The 15,270-nt window shown below is 37.5% G+C and overlaps 1 protein-coding gene across 4 annotated transcripts in view; it reads right to left on the minus strand.

Annotated features, from left to right (window-relative positions):
• Positions 1 to 4,577: 4,577 nt before the first annotated feature.
• Positions 4,578 to 15,270, minus strand: part of LOC100779257 (protein TIC236, chloroplastic-like) — a 100,270-nt gene continuing 89,577 nt past the window's right edge. For 3 of the 4 annotated variants that reach the window (XM_041009103.1, XM_041009101.1, XM_006596060.4), the window contains 4 exons: positions 7,171 to 7,418; positions 6,840 to 7,031; positions 5,731 to 6,003; positions 4,578 to 5,037 (listed from right to left, as the gene is read on the minus strand). In XM_041009103.1, coding sequence (XP_040865037.1) covers positions 4,891 to 5,037; positions 5,731 to 6,003; positions 6,840 to 7,031; positions 7,171 to 7,418 — 860 coding nt within the window. In that variant the 3' untranslated portion in view covers positions 4,578 to 4,890. Of the gene's footprint in view, positions 5,038 to 5,730; positions 6,004 to 6,839; positions 7,032 to 7,170; positions 7,419 to 15,270 lie in introns of those variants that run through there. The other variant, XM_041009102.1, reaches the window with a different exon arrangement.

Genomic DNA, 15,270 nt, shown 5'->3' on the forward strand with positions numbered 1-15,270 from the left:
ACAATGTAACTTTAAAACATGTTCGACCACATGTGTGCTTGTCTCAAAAGATGTCTTAATTTCAGTGTGTTGTAGAGTGATCATGTTGTTCATGGCTTCCCAAACACTATATGGGTCTTCAAGGCTATTTTGCAGTAGTCTCTTTGTGACACCCTCTACCCCTCACATATATACTAATAAGGAATAAAAAATTCAAATATTAATTAAAAGTATTTTTAAAACATTTTTTTTTGTCTTTCAAAGGGGAAAAAGATTCACATTCATTTTCTTTTACATCATATTCAAACTTGTCCAAATAAATAATAAAGTATTCTCGACTCAACAAGGTCGTCTAAGCTTCATACAATTAATATAGAACTTATATCCTAATGTCACATCCTATCAGAGCATTGTGTTCCCGTGTCCTCTAGCATGAGATTCTTCATAGTCATCCACCTATTTTCTGCTCCCCCGAACACAAGTTCAAGATCATCACAGGATCCAAACACAACAACACACAGGGAGTGAGTTATCACATTCCTAGCTAATAGAGAAACAAGACAATTAAATATACATATTATATAAATGAGATACCACTTGCTTAAACATAGCTCACGTAACTTCACCACTTCGTCATTCAAAATTCACTTTTCAATCATCAATCACATTACACAAGAATCTCACACTCCGATCAAGATATAATAACGCATCAATTAGCAAGCATATGCAACAGTTATGCTAAGAATCAATCCTATATGCAATGTGGTACCATGTCAGTGAAAAACCACCATGGGGTGCTTAGGAGTACATAACAAGACACACCACACCATGGGTTTGTCAGGTCACTCTCACTAAGTAAGATCATAGGGAGACCAGTCAGGGTCACGATGTTTTGCGAGAATGCTCCAACCATATGAGATCAGCATATGCTTAAAGGAGTACTCAAACCCGGTGACCCCCAAGGCCTACACTCCGAAGAGTCCGTCAGGGCCTCTCCCTCCTGATTCAGGTCCAACCCCTAAAATAATTTTTGCATGCAGGCACTGCTCATGAATTATACAATACCCATGACCTTACACTCATGTTTTAAACACGTTCAACACAATTGCGCTACGATTTAACACTGGTTCCTAAATAGGAAACCTACATTTTCTCTTTAACACTGCGCATCAACGCTTTTCTCAATATAACACTGGTCGGGTTATTGTACAATTCATAGCTTACAACACAAGTAATTTCACATCAAGTGTTAACTACACACTTATTCACAACTAAAACTCATTCACAATTTCACATCTCATAGTGTCACAATCCACCATCACATGTTTTCACGTATCTCACAAATTAACACATGTTCAACTTTACACTTATACTCAATCTCAATAACAATATTATAATCTCAAAGCAACATGTTATTCCACAATTCATCACATACTCACAATTTGAATCATCATTTCATATCCTCAATATAACAATTTATACAAAAGACTATCACAACATGAGGACTAAAACCCCTCAAATAATACTGCACACTTATATCAAAATCATAGGTCGAAATATATAAATATCAAGAGCACAATTTATCAAACAATTTTCATTAGGACATCAATATTTTATTTATAATCATAAAGGAAAAATTGCAATTTAATAAACATCCCAAAATAAAACCCCAATTTAATCCTCTAAGGATCCATACACATGTTCTCACTAACCCCCAATTGTGAATAACTCATCCCTTACCTCTAAGCGGACTCACGTGTCTTCCGACAGCGATAGCAGCATCTCTAGCGGTTCCCTAAGATTCCTTCAGTTTCTCCTCCGACTGCTCCGATAGAGTTCCCAAACGTCAGAGAAACGTAGAAGGGATTGAAGCCTCCATTTGGACTATCTTCATGCGATTCCTTTTTCTCTCTCCACGAACATCATCTCGCAAATCCCAACGGTCAAAGCATGCGCAATTGAATTTCGAACAACATATCCAAATTTCACAACAATCCAACGATTAACGAAAACAGGATTGTAGTTTTACCAAGACAGCTCTGGGTTTCTGTGGGAAAGAAAAAGGCTACAATGCGAAGGGTATTTCTCTCAGTTCAGACATGATATCGAAATTCCCAACGGTGAGAATTCTCGGAATTGGGTTATGAACGTGGTGCTCAAATTTCATGACGATCCAACGGTGAATGAGTTCGAGATCGTCGATTTTCTGAGACAGGTTTGGTGGGCTGCGGGAAAAAAGAAAGGATTTTGAGAGGAGAAGGGAAAAAACGAAAATGAGGGAAAGAAGAGACAACGTCAGTGTGAAAACTGACCTAACACTATTTATAGCTAGGTTTACTCTATTTATTTATTTATTTATTATTTTATAAAAATAAACTCTATTTTATTCTCTATCAAACAAATAAATAAAATACCCTTTTTATTTTCTCCCAAATTATTATTTTAATTAATAATTATATCTCCTTATTTATTTATTTATTTATAAAATCTCATCATTTTTTTAAAACTCTATTTATTTATAAATAAAAATTATTTTTCAAAATTAACGTACGAAAAATGAGATGTTACACTCTTTAAGGCCCAATGTGAAGACTCTTGCATTTGAAAAACAAACAATTATTTTTTATCCATTAATGTGTTTTTATTAAAACCAATATACACTTACAATTTTCATATCTATTACTTGTGTTTCCTAGATGCATCACCTTATTTATTCATGCTTTAAGAAATCTTTGTTTGTGGGGAATAAACCATGTTTGTTTCACGTAGTCAACAAACATTGGCTAAGGTGAGCAGGTAATTTCAAACTTCATAAGGTAGTCATCATACTCTATCTCAGTAAGACAGTCCACAGACTCCCTCAAGCTTCCATCACATTGTCTCATGTATTTTTTTGACCCACAAGAGTTTAACATTTTGCTTTCACATTCTTATCAATGTGAAACAGACACAACAAGTTAGTTATCTCGGGAAACACAATTTTCACTGCATTCATCAATGTTAAATCTCTAGCAGTAACAATAACTCGAGAGATTGCATCATGTCTCATAAAAATACCTCTAAACTATTCAAGAGCCTAGATAACATTGTTTATATCTTCTCCTTTCAAATAGACAAATGCAGCTAAAAATGTCATCCTAGGTGTCACACTAACAATGTCAAACTAACGACAAATAATGAAATTTCATACATATAGCATATACAGATTGACGTATAATAATTCATACCTCTCTCTATATATAATAATAATAATTTATCTCTTAATAAAATATATGAATTCTTATCACTTTTACTTAATTATAATTATTTATAAATAAATCTATTTATTTTAAGAAAACTTCAATGTTAAAATTTATTTTAAAATCTTCTACACTAGACAAAAACATCTATGTAGATATATCAATAAATATATTTTTTAACATATACTATGATACAATTTTATTATTTTTTACTACATATACTAATATATTGCATTGAAACGGATAAGCGTGTATATAATAATTTATATCTAAATTTTCATATTTTATATACTTGAATATAACTAAAATTTTAAAAAATACATTAATTTTTTTTAATTTATACGAATTTTCAATCCGTATCATCTATAAAACTACAAGTGATAATACTTGCATAGATTGATACAATGCGTACATACTGTCAAACAAATAATTAGGTGCCTTGCTTACAGTTACTACACCCGAAAAAACTCGTGTGGACAAAACCCCAAGAGTCAATTACGATTTTGTTTCGTTTGGATTCTTAAGAAAATTTTAAAGTGGAAATTGAAGTTGGAACAAAATTCAGGTTGCTTTTTTTTTTTTTTTTGTAGCCATCACTTCTGGTTCCCCAATGACCCATTTTGGCAGGTAGTGATAGTTAGCCAAAATGTGAGATTGGGTGCACCATATTTTCTCGAATTGGATCTTTGTGAAACAACGTACAAGATCCTCGTCAAGGCTTGCCGGAGTTTGTAAGCAGTGAAAAGGGGATTAGGAGTGTTTGTCGGTGCCGGACGTTGTATTAGTCGCTGATTTTGACAGTGACGAACAAGGTGAAGACAACATTGGGACTCAAAGTGGCATGTGAAGTGAAGATATTAGAAGCGGAGTGCACGTGTACATAAAAAAAAACTTCGTACCCCATTGCCCAGAGGCTCTTCGCTATGCGAAGGTATGTGGGAGGGATATTGTACGCAGCCTTACCCTTGCATATGCAAAGAGGCTGTTTCCGGATTCGAACCCATGACCAACAAGTCACCAAGGCACCAAGTGCACGTGTACATAAGTGAAAGCAAAATTAATTTTATTTTAATTTTACACATGTCATCCTATCATTGGTAGTGTCTAAATATGCCTTGTTGGGTTCGTGTCTATAGAAGGACTTTCTCCTATACCCGTCTTTTCCCCAAGAATACAACAGATTATTGTGAAATTACAAGCAAATCAAAATTTAAAAGCAGTTATGACAAGAGTACCAAATCTAGCACCTATGAAGCAATCAAGACATTAAATTGGACAATTAAAGATGCACGTTACGATTTGATGGTTCTGATAGAGAAAAGCACTCCTCTTAACACATGCATGCAGCTTACCTTCATGTGCAATAAACAATCCTGCTATTATTTCTTTCATTAAAATTGAATTTATGTACAAAAGTATTGGCTGAGTTATTCATGAATTAAGCATCTATATATTAACAGGCTCAAAATGAGCAAAAAATAATATGCATCTACACTACTTTTTCACATTCAAAAAGCTTCCCAAAATTCCCGTTCCCTTTAAACATAATATGTAAGGGAAATTTGAAGTGGAATGTGTGCACTTGTTTTAGCAAGGCAAGCAAGAGTTGCAAGACCCATTTCCAGACTCCTATTAACTGAAAATGAAGTTGCACAAGTTAATTTGATGCAAGTCAATCCTGGGATGTGGCAGAATATTCAAAAAGAAGGCGTTTGGATGGAGCAGATTGTAGGAGCACTCGCAAACGACTTGTAAGCAGATAGCTCAATGTCCATTGCATTGCCATCTCGGACTCCTTCATTTGCCTAACGATTGTGGCCTGAAAGCCAAATAAGTTCTTTAGAATAAAGAAAGAAAATGATAGTAGAAACCTGCAGCTTTAACATTGGTCAGGTTCTCAGTGAAAAGTAGAGAAGTATTTAGAATTTCACTATACAAAAAAATAATACATGCTTGTATATGATGTAGCAACTAACAACTGCATGATCTATTTCTACTTTAGAATCTCTGCTTAATGGAAACAAAACATCTCATTAGTGAATGACAAAACAAAATCCACCGTCCAGAAAAAGAAAACTGATAAAGATCATATACCACAAGATTATATTTAGGGATTTTTACAAAAATTGTTACAAAAAAAGTATTTAAACTTAGGAATGAAGTGTGAATAAACCACTTGGTGTTAACAATCTTATTATTTGAGTAACCAACCACTTATTATTGAGTGGTTAATGAGTAACCAACTAATTATTCCTAAATTCCTAAACCAGACATTTTATTTTATTTTTTGTAATTTTCCATATCTAGCTATCATGATTAATAAAGAGTTGCCATCTGAAATCCATGCAATGGGTATCATCTGTTGCTCTAAATGTCATACCTATTCTTTTCCTTCTATTGATATCTGATACAGATTTTTAAATGATTGACACCAGAAGTCAACTGAAATTAATGGTAACATAGGTCATGCGAAGCAAAGGTTTGAAAGATTAATTAGTTTTATTATGATTACCTGAAGACGTTTCCCAAGCTGAACTTCAACTTCTGTACCAAAAGATATATTACTGGCAAGTGACTTGAGAGGATCTGCTGTAGGATCAACAGAAACTAAACTAGGAATCTGAGGTGCATACACTAGCCTCCACCTAGCCTGGCCAAACTCTCCCTTCCCTTCTATTCGTGGCATCAATTTTTCTAGAGTAGCAGTTGCAAGCTTTTCAAAAGCAAGCTGACCATTGTCTTTCAAAATGGACTCAGCCAATTGACTCTCAAATCTTTGGGCAGCCTGCATAGATAAAATCAATTAATAGAACCATTCTTCCTGAAAATCATATCACAAAGGCATTGATTTTCACAGATGAAACTATTCACACTAATAAATCTATTAAAATCCACATAACAGTCCTAGGCGCCAAGTGCTTAAGGACCTGATCCAATACTAATAGGATACAAACAGGGACATGAAATTTAAGATTTCAATTCTTCATGTTTTTGCCTGAGATGACTATAACTCAGATGAGAAATAGACTGTATATCCTCAAGTTAGTTCCTATATCACGAAATAACTTCAATAACTCCCACATTTACAAGATTACATTATGTTAGTAATTTCTATGAGATGAGTTAAATTGTTTTCTTGTCATTGAATGTATTTGCTTTATTGATTATTTACATTTTATATGTTAGAGAAATGTAAATTTGTAAATCCAAATAATAATAATAATAAAAAAGGCTACGATTTAATGTCAGAATTGAAGGCCAAGGATTCACCTACAACAGAAAGAGTAAGGATTCAATAGTGCAGGAGCTAGGAATCTGACACACTTCATAGGCATGATTAAAGCCATTTGAGGTGTAGGTCCTTCATGTTTTCAATCGAAGGTGAAAAGTTTGTGGTTCTCAATTTAAATGATTTCTTCATATTTTCCTCTATTATTTTTGTATAGATCAAAATTAAGCTAAATAACTTACACAAAATGTGTAATTGTTAAACATTACCATCCTATCTATAGGTACTTTATATGCGTCTGTTTCACAGTAACAGCATAGATTATGGGACTAAAAAAGTTGAATTTTGAGCTCCAAATTGGTCAAGCAAGATAACAAGAGCTTATGTTTTACCTCAGCAGGTGAAAGTGCATCCTGTTCCACAGAACGTGTTGAGGTCATCTCAAGTTTGCCCAGCCAATTGCTAGCTCTACCTTGAATTCTGAATTGCCACTCAGATCCAACCAAAGCTAAATCAAGCATTGGATCTAGTCCACACTCAGGCTCAAACTTTGCAATATTTAAATGTTCTCGTTTTAACCTCACCTGCATTTGAAATGGATTGTATCAACATCAACATGTGTCATGAAATACACAAGAAAAACCAAAAGAAAACCAACCTAGTAGAAACCGCACTACCACGGCACAATTTGCAAGAGTTGTAAAAATAAAATGTTACACATACCTGTGTTGCAACTAGATCAACTTCACCGTTCTCAAATGACAGTATGCCTCTAGGTTTTATCCATTTGGGATGGGCCTGACCATTTAACTCAAGCTCTCCACTTACACCAAAATTAAGAATCAAAGGATAAACTATCTTCAACTCTGGTCCAAGCACAAGCTTCAAATCATTGAGACGGATTTCAACATTTGGTTTAATCTGTATTTGCTCCATCTGCTTTTCAACCTGAGTTGACTTGTTAACTGGCACTGTTGGTTTTGTAGTAAAGAAAGATATCATAATATGTACTAACAACCTTTGTGAAAAATATAACAATGCATATAATTTAAAGATCAGTGAGTGTTTCTGTAAGTATGCAAATACATTGGATTGAACATTGTTCATATAACAATGTTTTACTGTAATGTTGTGTCTAAGTAGCCCGAACCTCATGCTATTTATAATATGGAAAAAGGAATCAATATTGATTACAAGATCAATCAATTACTGATTAATAGGTGTTATAGAGTAATATATGTTTTATGTGTTTTACATGTACCTTTGTGTTATTATTTTATATGTCTGTACTACTCTTTTCTCTTTTCACTTGCTGTAACTGTTTGATCAAGGGGTTGCAGTCTGCATCCTCTCATCTCATGTACTTGTTGACCTTTGGTCTTGTTATATATGTATGGGAAGTTTCAGCTGAGTGGAGGGACACTCAAGCTTTATTATCAAATCTGTTTCTGAACTTGGCATCAGAGCGGGTCGTTCCTGCTCAGCCTACTGTCCGCTGTCGCCCGTTGTCTCTGGCCACTGTCGCCGGTCACCACCATTTTTTCCGGTGATCGCTGGATTTGGTGCGTCTCACCAAGCATGGCCCAGCCCAGAAGGTTTTGAAGTCCAAAACCCTATAACACGCCCTCACCTGAATCGTTTCTCCGTGACTCAGCCAGGCGCATGCTTCTCATGCGCCGGTCTCCAGAATCGGAACTCAGGCACGACACCATGGTTAGGGTTGTTGGCCTCTTCCAGTCCAGTTTCAGTCTTCAGATCATCATTTCGTTGCTGTTTAAAAAGTGGGTCTGGTTTTCTGTGCTTGTATAGTAGTTGTTGGCTGTGAAGTTGGGTTTCAAGAACTCAGTTGTCTCTGTTTTCTTCAAATATGACTATTACAGGAACAAAATCTAAGCCAAGATTTTCTACTGAGGAATATCAAGAATATTTGAGGGTGAAATCCAGCAGCCAAGCTCAATTATGTTCAGTACCAAGTGTTTCAACAGCTTGTATTTCTCAATTATTGGACAGTCAAGGTCCATGGATAATCGATTCAGGTGCTTCAGATCATATTTCTGGCAATGCTTCTTTGTTTAGTTCTATGTCTTCCCCAAAGTTTCCTCGTCTCATAACCTTAGCCAATGGTGCTAAGGTAGCTTCTAAAGTTGTTGGTCAAATTTCATTGTCTCCTTCTCCAAACTTGGAATCTGTTGTCTTTGTTCCTAATTGTCCCTTTAATTTGATTCCTTTAAGTCAGTTAAGCAAGTCTTTAAATTGTTCTGTAACATTCTATGCCGATTTGTTTGTTACACAGGAACGTGGTACAGGTCAAACAATTGGAGTAGGACATGAATCAAGAGGACTCTACTACCTAGAAACCAATTCTTCTGTGTCCTGAAGAAACTCTTTGCTGAGGTTCCTGCTAGGTCTCAGTCTACAGGAACTACTTCTACACATGAGGTTTCATCTACTTCAGGGACTAATTCCACCAATGAAGTTTCATCTTCTGCAAGTAGTCCTGAACCAGCAGCAACTAGTCCTCTACCAGCATCTAATGATCATTAAACATCTCCACAACCAGAGGTATCTTCCAGTCCTGTGATATCTGCTCCAGCACTCCCTACTTCAGTGCAATCCATTGCAGAATCTCCTCCTTTGCTGGTCAGACCTGATAATACTCACTCAATGTGTACAAGAAAAAAAGCTGGTATTGTTAAACAAAGGCTGCAACCAACTTTGCTTCTCACTCATGTTGCACCTAAGTCCACCAAATCAGCTCTATCTAATCCTACATGGCATGCAGCTAAGAAGGCTGAATATGATGCTCTTCTTCTTAACAACACTTGGACACTAGTTGATCTCCTTTCCTCAAGGTCTACTATTGGTTGCAAGTAGGTCTTTAGGGTCAAGGAAAACCCTGATGGTACAGTCAGCAAATATAAAGCTAGGCTTGTTGCCAAAGGCTTTCATCAAAGGCTGGGTTATGATTACAATGAGACCTTCTCACCTGTAAGCAAACCAGTTACAGTCAGAATTCTTGACTCTTACTGTTACTAACAAATGGAAACTTCAGCAACTAGATGTCAACAATGCCTTTCTAAATGGCATTCTTGAAGAGGAAGTCTACATGACTCAACCTCCTGGATTTGAGGACTCTAACAAACATCTAGTTTGCAAACTAAACAAAGCCCCTAGGTTTGGTTTGAGAAACTCAGAAATACTCTTTTTACTTACAAGTTCAAATCCAGTTAGTGTGATCCTTGTTTGTTTGTATATTCAGACACTACTACTGTGGAGTATATGCTGGTCTATGTAGATGATATTATTATCAGAGGCAATAATCACACCTTTATCAAATCTCTGGTTTCTAAACTCAATTCTGAGTTTTCTCTCAAAGATTTGGGTGATCTTGACTATTTTCTGGGAATTGAAGTCAGCTCTCAACCTAATGGATCTCTTCTACTCACTCAGTCCAAGTACATTAGAGATTTATTGGCAAAGATTACTATGGATGAGGTTAATTCTATCTCTTCTCCTATGGTTGGTGGCTGCAAACTAACTCAAACAGAATATGAATCCTTTTCAGACCCCCCTCTTTATAGATCAGTTGTGGGTGCTCTGCAGTATGCTACAATAACAAGGCCAGAAATCAGTTTTTCTGTCAACAATGTCTGCCAGTTTGAGTAAACCCACTGAACAGCATTGGATACCTGTGAAGAGGATATTTCGGTATCTCAAAAGGGACTATCAATTTTGGACTAGCTATGCAGCCTAATTTTTCTGTCTCTCTCACTATTCTGTTCATGCCTATTGTGATGTTGACTGGGCATCAGATCCTGATGATAGAAGGTCCACATCAGGTGCACCAATCTTCGAAGGGCCCAATTTGGTCTCTTGGTGGTCCAAAAAGCAATCAGTAGTGGCTAGGTCCAAACACTGAAGCAGAATACTGAAATTTAGCCCAGACCACAGATGAAGTAACATGGATTCAATCTCTTTTGGCTGAGCTCAAAGTTCCTCATGCTCCTCCTGTTATTTTTTGTGACAACATGGGCACAATTGCCTTAGCTCACAATCCTATTATGCACTCAAGAACCAAACACATAGAACTGCACTCGTTTTTTGTTCGAGAGAAGGTTATTGGAAAACATATTCAAGTGGTTCATGTCCGTGCTGCTGATCAAAGAGCAGATATCCTCACTATAGCTCTCACACCCTCCAACTTCACTGCTTAAGATCCAAGCTCAGTGGTTGAAAGGATTTCTGCCAACCCCTCATGAGCTTGTGGGGGGTATTGGAGTATACTTACTCGACACTGTATTTTCTTTTTAGCTAAGTCAGTAAGTCTAACTATAGTTAGTAGGACTGCTGTTGGTTAGTTGTTAGTTAGGACAGCTGTCACTAACTAAGGTCAGTTGGCAGTTACATAACTGTAACTGTTATATAAACAGAATTGTAAACTGTCTTCAGTTGGGTTGAATTCCCCAATACAATTCTCTTTCTCCTTCTCTCTTCTCTCTAAATCTGTTAGTTTTATATGCACCTTTGTGTTATTATTTTATACGTCTGTACCACTCTTTTCTCTTTTCACTTGCTGTAACTGTTTGATCAGGGGGTTGCAGTCTGCACCCTCTCATCTCATGTACTTGTTGACCTTTGGTCTTATTATATATGTATGGGAAGTTTCAGCTGAGTGGTCAGACACTCAAGCTTTATTATCAAATCGGTTTCTGAACTATGAAAAATATTATTATATATGTATGGGAAGTTTCAGCTGAGTGGTCAGACACTCAAGCTTTATTATCAAATCGGTTTCTGAACTATAAAAAATAGAATATTCTAATAATAAATACAATATCAAGAATGATATCAAATCATATATTTCACAGTTCATAAGCCTGCAGCAAGGCTCACAATTACTAAGGTTTAACAAAGGAAGAATGTAGGGATCAGATCCTCGGGAATCATGATAACATAGGGGTGGGGAGTCCATTCTGATTACAGAGCATTCAGCACCAAATTATAAGCAAAAAATAGATCACAGGTTATTAGAGTATTCTTACTTATTAGAGTATGTACTTGTACGACTGTGAAAACAGTTTTGTAGAATGATTGTAAGGGCTGTTAGCAACCTCTCTAGTGTTAGATAGCAGATTATGTGTTTGTACGGGTTGTTAGCTTTGCTAACTGTACCTCACTAATATTAAGAAGTCAGAGTCTGTTAGTGTTAGTTTAGAAGAGTCAGAGATCTATATATATATCTCTATTGTAACAAACTCTAACTAACTTTTCAGATCACAATAATATCAGTTACATTTTTCTCTGGTTTTCTCTCTTTCTTTCTCTCAGTTTCTCGAATATTGTATCTAGAGCCATTTTTCGTAATCATCGTCCCTTCACAAGTTCCAGATCCATGCATCCATGGCTTCTACTCCTTCGAATTTCATTTCTCAGTTGTTCCCAAACTCTATCGCTGAGAAACTTGATGACTTAAACTATCTCCATTGGCGTCAACATGTAGAACCAGTTATCAAGTTGCACAAGTTGCAGCGTTTTGTCATCAATCCGATTGTTTTGCCTCGTTATCTCATGGAGGATGATCGAATTGCTGATCGCGTGAATCCTGAGTATGAAGCTTGGGAGGTTCAGGATCAAACGCTCCTTGTTTGGCTTCAATCTACTCTCTCGAAATCAGTTTTGTTGTGTGTTCTTGGCTCAAATCACTCCTATCAAGTTTGGGAGAAGTTCATGAGTACTTTAGTCTTCATACGAAGTCCCGTGCTCGACAGTTTCGCACTATGATGCGCGCGGTTACACTTGATGGAAAATCAATCAATGAGTATTTGCGTAAAATCAAAGGATATGTTGATGAACTCGCTGGCGTTGGAGTTCCTGTTCGTCACGAGGAGTATGTCGATGCACTTCTCGAAGGACTATAGTCAGATTAGCGCCGGTAATCTCTATAATTGAGAGTAAGAAGCGCACTCCATCCATGGCTGAGATCGAAACTCTATTCTATGGTCATGAAACTTGTCTTACTCGCTACAATAAAGATGCACAGGTGATAAGTTCTCTGTCCTTGAACTACACTAAAGGCTATTCGCACCAAAATTCTTATAAAATTGGTGATTCTAGTTGTTCCCAGAGTTCATATGGCCGTGGTGGTGGTCGCGATGGTTTTCTTAACCGAAATGCCGAACGTGGTGGTGGTTGATTTGTCAACTTTCAGTGTCAAATTTGTCTTAAAATGGACACACTACCAATGCTTGCCACTTTAGGTCCAATATGAGTTTTCAGTCCCATGAGTCACTCACCTTCTTTGCCACTTGTCTCCTTGTCAAGTTAGACTTAGTTGGCAGCCTATCTCTAAATAGTCTCCTTGCAAAAACTGCAACTTTGGATGGGATCTTTAGCTTCCATAATTCTTCAAATTCCTTCACTTGATTGCCTTTTGAAGCCTCCCCCCACATCTCATCATATGCACTTTTTGTCGAATATAGACCACTCAAGTCAGCTTTCCAAATCCACTCATCCCTTCTATTCCTGTGTATATGGCTGCCTTCCACATCGTTTAGGAAGCTAACAGCCATATCAAGCTCGCTGTCGAACAAATGCCTCCTTCATTTGAAGTTCCACTCCCAACCCATGTCCGTCTGCATTCCCATGTCCTTAATTCTGTGATTCTGCTGGCAAGAGTTAAGGTATAGCCTAGGGTATCTTGCTAACAAAGCTATCTCCCCATCAAGCCAGCTATCCTCCCAGAACTTGATTTTGTCACCACTTCCCACCTTCCATATTATTCCATCCCGAAGCACATTTTGGAGTGACGGATGATGAAGGGCTAATTTCAGGTCTCTCCACCATATTGAAGCATTATTGTCGCATGATGCTTCAGCAAGTCCCCTCCATCCCCCGTACTTTGAATCCAAAACCTTTGCCCATAACTCTCTAGGACGATGGAACAAATCCCACTTCCATTTGCAAAGCAGTGCCGAATTGAATTTGGTAATGTCCTTGATTCCCAAGCCACCCCTTTCTTTTGGAAGGCATACAGTCTCCCAATTGACCCAAGAAATCTTGTTGTGGTCAATTTCACCTCCCCAAAGGAACCTACGTTGTATGCACACCAGCTTATCCACCACCCTTCTAGGTACCCTGAAAAAAGAAAAGAAATAAATTGGAATAGAGGTTAGGACTGACTTTATAAGAGTGGCTCTTCCCCCAAACGATATGTGTCTCTGTTTCCACTTTGCTAGTTTCCTCTCACATTTATTGATGATTGGGTCCCACAGCTGACACTTCCTTGGATTTGCCCCAATGGGCATCCCCAAGTAAACAAAAGGGATGGACAGTAGGCTACAATGCAAGTAATTGGCTGCTGTTTGCTGCCACACCTCCGACACTCCAATTGCTCTGAATCTGCTTTTTGTAAAATTTATTTTGAGGCCTGACACCAATTCAAAAGTCCTCAAGATGGCTTTGATTACCCTGACATTCTCCATTGACGCTTCACCAAAAAATATGGTGTCATCTGCATACTGTAGGATGCTGATGTCCACTTTATCCCTCGCAACTGGAAAACCTTTATAAAGCCTCTTCTCAATGGCTACTCGCATCAGACCATTTATGCCTTCCGCAACAATATTAAATAAGAGGGATGCTAGTGGATCTCCTTGCCTGAGGCCCCGTTTAGGGGTGAACTCAGCTGAAGGACTCCCATTTACCAAAATCGAGACAGACGCAGATGATAAGCACCCCTCAATCCATCTGATCCATCTAGAACAAAATCTCATCCTTCTCATCATGTATGTTAAGAAATTCCAAGAGACTGAATCGTATACCTTCTCATAATCCACTTTGAAAACGATGCATGGTTTTTCCTTTCTCTTAGCTTCCTCCACCACCTCATTTGCTATTACGACACCATGTAAAAGATGCCGACCTCCAATGAAAGCAGATTGTCTTCCATCTATAATGTGTGCCATCACCTTCTTCAGCCTATTGGCCAAGAGCTTACTGACGATCTTGTATATACATCCTATTAAGGAAATGGGTTGGCAGTCTGATAGCCCTTGTGGATCATCCACCTTAGGGATTAATGCAATGAATGATGCATTAGATCCCTTCGGGAAAACTCCATTTATGAAGAACTCGTCAAGGAAGCGAAGAATATCTGGCTTGATGGTTTCCCAAAACCTCTCGATGAACTTAAAGTTAATGCCGTCTAGACCTGGGCTTTTTTCACTCCCACAGTCCCACACAACATTTTTTATCTCCACCTCCTGAAATCTTCCTATCAACATGTCATTCTGATGCTGATTGCTTGTCTGAAACTGAATTCCATCAAGTGATGGTCTATGAAGCTCACTTTCCTGGAATCTTTGTAGAAAGAACTCTCTAACTGCCTCATTCACCTTTTGAGGTTCATCAACCCAAATGCCATCAATCATGATTCCTTTCAGCAAAGAATTCCTACGCGACGCATTCATCACCAGGTGAAAATACCTTGAATTACAATCTCCCTCTCTAATCCATCTGGATTTGGACTTTTGCCTTAATAATGACTCATGTGATTGGACAGCCAGCCACAATGCTTCCTGTAACTGCTTCTTGGATGTCACCTCCTGTAGGGATAATTGTCTATCCGTTGTCTCCTCTTCTAATTTGTTAAGCTCTTCCTGAATCTGCTTGACCTTCTTACAAGTGTCCCTAAATTGCTCCTTGTTCCAAACCTTCAACCTGCTTTTGAGTCGTTTTATATTTTCTTTGAGTACGTAACCCCCCACCCACTTAGGTGCATGGAGGACCAATATTCGCACACAATTCTAGAGAAAGATCTGTCAA

The sequence above is a fragment of the Glycine max genome, chromosome 14 (assembly GCF_000004515.6).
Source record: "Glycine max cultivar Williams 82 chromosome 14, Glycine_max_v4.0, whole genome shotgun sequence".
NCBI lineage: Eukaryota > Viridiplantae > Streptophyta > Magnoliopsida > Fabales > Fabaceae > Glycine > Glycine max.